Genomic DNA, 6,000 nt, shown 5'->3' with positions numbered 1-6,000 from the left:
TCCACCTCTGTGATGGTGGGAGGAGAAACCCCCCTTCCCCACAGGGTGGGAGCAGGGGAGCAATGCAACCACCACAACAGGAGCACAGCCCCCTCCTGCCACACGCACCTTATCCTTATCAGTAGCAATTTCAAGGCATTTCTGAAAAGCCCGTGATGTTTAATTAACAGAGTCTGTGTCTCACTGGGACTTTGGGATTTGGATTCAAGAAAACCACCAGTGCTGTTCCAAAGACAGATTCCTCTTTTGGTGTGTGGGTACCACTGTAGGGCTTGTCCCTCACTCCTGGCTCTAGCCCTTGGCAACACCAAGGCCTGCCTGGGATGTTGCCCCTGTCGTGGGGTTTGCAGCCTCTTGGGCTCCTGTCCAAATGCTCTGGAAGTCTGGGATGCTCCACTGGGATTATCCCTACCCCAGTGTAGCCTGTGCCAGCCAGCCCAGCCCCTGAGCAAGTCCTTCCATGCAGTAAGTTACAGACCTTTCTTTATTAGTGCCTCTCTTTCCCCACACTATTAAATTTATTCTTTCTCTGTATTGTTATTGTTTTTCTGGCATAGGATTTTGGAAGGTGGGAGAAAGGATCTACTAAAAAGTTAAACAAATCTAAGCCCCCTTGTCAAACCCTTTGGAGGCACCAGCTCCAGTCCCTTAGCAAATGAAGTCAGCTGGTGGTCTGGGTTTAAACGTGGCTGTTGAGGGCTCAGGCCAGGTTTGGCAGCTCACAAATCAAATTGCCTCGTGGTTCTCAGGAGCAGAGGATTGCCACGGGTGGAGGAGCTGTGGGGGAGCTCTGCCCCACTCTGTGCCAGCCCTGGCCCTGGAGGGAGGCACTGAAATCATTGGTTCACAACAGGTCAGGAGGGAAATTCAGGCTCTGAGGTTTTGTTTTCCGTGTTATGTTACACTATTGACACAGAGCAAGGCAGCCCCAAACTGAGGTTTTGTCTCACTTAAATGGGTCTGGGCCAGTCCCTTTGCTTTGGTAAATTCTTATTAGGAGCAGAGTGAGATTTGAAACAGAGAGCGGGAAACACAGAGCTATTAAATCTCACCTGATCTAATGTTAATAAAGAGTCTGAGCCACGGGTCTTGGCTTCTCTGATTTTGCCTGCTGGGAGCCGCTTGCAGGTCCTCAGTTTTGCTCTTGCTGTGGACCACAGGTAAGTTCCTCCAAGTGCCACCCCACTGGAGGGGCAAGGGGCTTTCCTGAGGCCACAGCAGGAGCTGGGACATGCTCTTGTGTCCATAGGGTGCTGCAGAGGCCCTGTGCAGGGCAGGTCTTTCTGAGGTGCTGCACCAGCCCATGGTGTGCCATGGGGTGTCCCTTGATGCCTGGGAAAAGCTCAGCCAGCAGGGTGAAGAGCTAGAGGCAACTCCAAGATTTCGGCTCTCACACAGCCTCTCTCCGTCTACAGGAGCAGCTCACTAAGAAAACGTGGCTCTTGCTGCCTGTTCAATGCCTGGAAGAAAGAGAATGGTGTTAAAGTCCTCATGTCTCTCACCAGTACTTTTCGCAGCTCCAAAGAGCCCTTTTCTCAGCACTCCCCCAGTGCCTGCCCTCCCTGGGATGAGCATCCAAACCTAATTCCACTTGTTTCCAACTCAGAGCCATTCCCGTTGTCAGTACTGCTCTGGACAATTCTCACGGAAGTGCTGCAGGGAGATCTGCCAGAGTCATTCACACCCTTTTATGCGTCTTCCTTTGAATTCTTCTACAATTTCAGAACAAAGTTTCAGATTTTTGCAGAAGTTTAAACTCTAGGACACTGCTCTGCTGGGCCACCACAATTTAAAGCTGCGAACAGCTTGGGTCTTGACTGCTTTCCATGACTCAACCATGCCAGGAGCACAGGATCCCATCCAAAGCCCAGCAAAGGCAGCGGAAACCTTTCTGCTCTTGGAAATCACCCTACTGCTTTCAAGAGCCCCTGTCCAAACTGAGTTCTGATCCCTGCACAGCTGAGGAGACGCAGGATGTGGCCTAACCAGGTGGGAAGGAACTCCAGTGGCTGCAGGACCTCAGTGAAAATGGGAATTGGTAGCAAAAGTCACTTTTTATGTCTCTTAAGCTTTATGCACTTGTTTCTTATTTCCATCCATGCAATGAATGCTTCAGGAGTATGTGGGATCATTGCCCACAATCTGTGTGTGTCCATATACTGTGGTCTGGGATGACCCTGCTTGAGCAGGGAGGTTTGACCAGATGTCCCTCTGCGACGCCTTCCAACCTAACCCATTCTGTCATATCGCCAACCTAATTTTTTTCCTGGTCTTCCAAGCCCTGGCACCGGTCCTGCGGATGGCGCTGGGAAGGGAATGAGTGACTTTCTCAGGCGAGCTGCCGTAGCGGCGTCTAAACTCAAACAGTGATGAGGAAAGGGAGACGGAGGAAGCACGACGGGACTGGCCAGCGGGGGGATGCCGCCCGCCAGACCCTGGCCGGGCCGGGATGTCCCCGGTGTCCCCGCGGCTCCCGAACCGACACCGGCTCTCGGAGCGGCCCCGCGGGTCCCCGCAGGGGCCGGGCCGGGGCAGGAGAGGGCGCCCCCTGCCGGCCGCCCGCGCCCACGTGCGTTCCCCCCGCGCGGCGCCGCCGGCGCGCAGCCAATGGGGAAGCGGGGGGGCGCGTCCCGGCGGCCGCCGCCGCCAATGGGGGCGCGGAGCCGCGGCGGGGGGCGTGGCCGGGCGCGCGCCGCGGCGATCCCCGGTGCCGAGCGCGGGCAGGGCGCACTCGGGCCGCGCTCCTGTCTCCGCGCTGCGCGCTCGGCCCCGCCGCCGCATTACCATGTTTGACGGCTGCCTCCTGCCCCTCGTCGTGCCCTGCCTGCTGCTCTGCGGACTGGACGCCGGCACAGGTAGCGCTCCCCGCCGCCCCGGCTCCCCTTCCCCGACGGTGCTGACAGAGTCCGGCCCCGGGCGGCAGGGTGCGGGCGCGGAGCGCAGGGCACGCACCGCATCCCTTGCGTGGCCGCGGTCCCGGCCCGCGGGATGAATTGCTCCAGGCTTTTGTATTTTCTTTTCCTGTCCTCCCGCTGCTGCTGTAGCGTTCCATGTGGAAAGCTGCTGACTGTCCTTGGCTGCTGCTGCGGCTCGCTCTGCTTTTCCCCTTCTCCCTGCAGATTTTTATTGGGGTTGGTGAAATGCGATGCTTGTGTCTGAGCTATATGTATTTTATTTTAATGATACAAGTCGCTTTAGCGTTTGCTCTATTCCTCTCTTCCCTGCACGTTTCTGTCTCTAATGTATGTGTATATAGAGAGAAATAAATCGCCGTGCTCCGCTGGCTCCATTGTCTGCGCAGCCCGTTCGCTTTCCAGCGCGGGGCTGTCTGCGCTGAAACCCGAGCGCGGGGCTGTCCCGGGGAGCGGGGGGTGCCGCAGCCCCCGGCCGCCCCGTCGGGCCGCGGCTCCAGGGTGCGAGCGCCTGAGCCTCTCTCCTTCTCGCCTGCAGCTGGCGGAGCGGAGCTGGAAGTGGTGATCCCGGAGCGAGTGCCGCTGGAGAAGATCCACCTGCTGCCGCCCGGAGGGGATCGCGGCGGCCCCCGGCGCCGGCGGGCAGCGGCGGAGCAGGAGGAGGAGGAGGAGGCTGTGCTGCTCCGCCTGCCCGCCGCCGGCGCCGAGCTCTACCTGCACCTCCGCCGCGACCTGCGCTTCCTGGCCCGGGGCTTCGCGGTGGAGCGGCGGCGCGGGGAGGCGCGGCGGCCCCCGCGGGAGCGGCTCTGCTTCTACTCGGGACACGCGCTGAACCGCAGCGACTCCTTCGCCTCCCTCAGCACCTGCGCCGGGCTGGTACTGCCATCCCACCCCGCTCCCCTCCTCAGGGCGGGTACTGCCATCCCAGCCCGCTCCCCTCCTCGGGGCTGGTACTGCCATCCCAGCCCGCTCCCCTCCTCAGGGCTGGTACTGCCATCCCACCCCGCTCCCCTCCTCGGGGCGGGTACTGCCATCCCACCCCGCTCCCCTCCTCAGGGCGGGTACTGCCATCCCAGCCCGCTCCCCTCCTCAGGGCTGGTACTGCCATCCCACCCCGCTCCCCTCCTCGGGGCTGGTACTGCCATCCCACCCCGCTCCCCTCCTCGGGGCGGGTACTGCCATCCCACCCCGCTCCCCTCCTCGGGGCGGGTACTGCCATCCCACCCCGCTCCCCTCCTCGGGGCTGGTACTGCCATCCCACCCCGCTCCCCTCCTCGGGGCGGGTACTGCCATCCCATCCTGCTCCCCTTGGTGGGCTGGCACTGTCAGCCCGATGAGGTGGGATGCTGGTGCTTCACCTGCCCTCAGCAGAGTGACCCTCGTGTCCCCTCACCTCCCGGGCCCTGCCCAGCACCGCCGCTGTCCCATGGTGGGTGTTCTGCCCACCCTGGCTCTCCGCTGTGGAGCTGCCTCAGCCATCCCTGACGGACCTCGGGTCCTGTGGTTCCGTTGTGGCAGAGCCCGAGGGTGCTGTGGAGGAGCGTCCTGGTGGGGAGAACATCTTGTGTCACTGTCCCCCAGCCACGGGGCAGGTGGCTGAGTCCCTCTGGGGGTGATTTGGTGCCATCCTGGCTTGATCCTGTGGCAGCTCTGCAGCTGGCACTTCCCAAGCTCCTGCTGTCGGTGTTGGGGTGTTCACTGGGAGCTGTGGTCAGGGAGCAGGCGGTGCTCCAGCATGGTCAGAGGAACGTCCCGCTCAGGGGTGCTTTTCCCACCACAAGTGTCAAGATTTCTCTGGACGAGACTGGAGTTTCAGGGCCTGGCTCTCCTCTGAGCATCCTGGTAGGAGCAGGATCTTGTGTGGGACAGAAAGTTTCTTGGTGGTGGGAGACTGAGATGCTTAAGACATGGAGTAGTTTGCAATTATTGTTGATAACTTGAAAGTACCTCAGGAAGTCAGCGGGGCATTAGGCAGTGATTCCCAGCAGATGGTCCTGGCAAGTGTGCGTGTCAGAACAGACCTGATGATGGAGATTTATCCTTAAACCGTAGTGAGAAGCAGTTCACGCTCTGCCCTCGGGGCTCCAGCCTTCGTTCCGGAGCCATTTGAGGGCGCTGTGCCTCAGGATTAAAAAAACCCCAACAAACAGAGATGCTGAGGTCTGAGTGGCACTGGAAGTTGAGCTGAGTTCCACCGAGGGAAGCTTAAAACTAATATCTCTAGTTCAAGTCTTAAATCACTAGCAGCTCTATGTTATTGTCACCAAACATGTTTTGTTAATCTTGCTGGGCTTCCAAAGCTGGAAAGCACAAACAAACAGAGGAGGATCCTTTAAAGAAAGAGGAATGTAGTTGTAGGCATAGCATTAACTGCCTGAGATCAGGGAATGGAGGAGGGGGTGAAAAAGCTTGGCAAAATTCCCAGTAGAAAAGCTGAAAAAGAGACAAGACTAGTTAGGGTTTGTTCACTACTCGGCAAAAGTAAACAGCAATATTGCAGTACCTTTTTGGATCATGGGAATTCTAAGCAATGGCTAAATTGACATAACTGAGCTGGATCAACCTGGGATCAGTGTCGAAGCTGCTGGTTTGTGCCACCTCTTGGAGACCAAAGCCCCGTGTTAGTGACAGTCTTGGTAAAGCTCTGCTTGCCTTTGCCTGTGCACCTGGTCCTGGGAGTGCTGAGAGTGGTGAGGGCAGATGTGTTGAGAGAGAGGTGTTTGTGCATGTTGGGATATCCCTTTCCTGTTAGAGGAATCCATCCATCCTCTTCATTTAGATAATCACCAGGAATGGGAAAGGGCTAAAAGCGGGTGCATGGTACATTTGAGTGAGTTAAAGTTTATAATACCCTTGTGAGCTCAAAACTAGAGGACAGAAAACTCCAGTGTCTCGAGGATGAGCCTGAACTTCAGATGAATGAAACTAAACTTAAGATGAACCTCATTAATTCCTGAAATGGTTTCATTGAAATAATCCATACCACCATGTAGGTGAACCTTCTTATTCTAGCTAAGTGGACCATTTTGGTTTCTTAAATCTGTATTTAAACATGAAGCATCTCACGTTTTAGGCTGTTTTCAGTGTT

The 6,000-nt window shown here is 57.3% G+C and overlaps 1 protein-coding gene across 1 annotated transcript in view; it reads left to right on the top strand.

The window, feature by feature from the left end:
• The first annotated feature begins 2,749 nt into the window (after positions 1 to 2,749).
• The window catches only part of ADAMTS17 (ADAM metallopeptidase with thrombospondin type 1 motif 17), a 151,343-nt gene continuing 148,092 nt past the window's right edge, over positions 2,750 to 6,000 (top strand). The window contains exons 1-2 of the mRNA XM_066196414.1: positions 2,750 to 2,855; positions 3,451 to 3,788. Of these exons, the coding sequence (XP_066052511.1) occupies positions 2,786 to 2,855; positions 3,451 to 3,788 (408 nt within the window). The 5' untranslated portion in view covers positions 2,750 to 2,785. The remainder of the gene's footprint in view (positions 2,856 to 3,450; positions 3,789 to 6,000) is intronic.

The sequence above is a fragment of the Chamaea fasciata genome, unplaced genomic scaffold (assembly GCF_029207755.1).
Source record: "Chamaea fasciata isolate MVZ Bird 193981 ecotype frontalis unplaced genomic scaffold, bChaFas1.0.hap1 SCAF_14, whole genome shotgun sequence".
NCBI lineage: Eukaryota > Metazoa > Chordata > Aves > Passeriformes > Sylviidae > Chamaea > Chamaea fasciata.
This window is presented reverse-complemented; position numbering and strand designations above follow the sequence as displayed.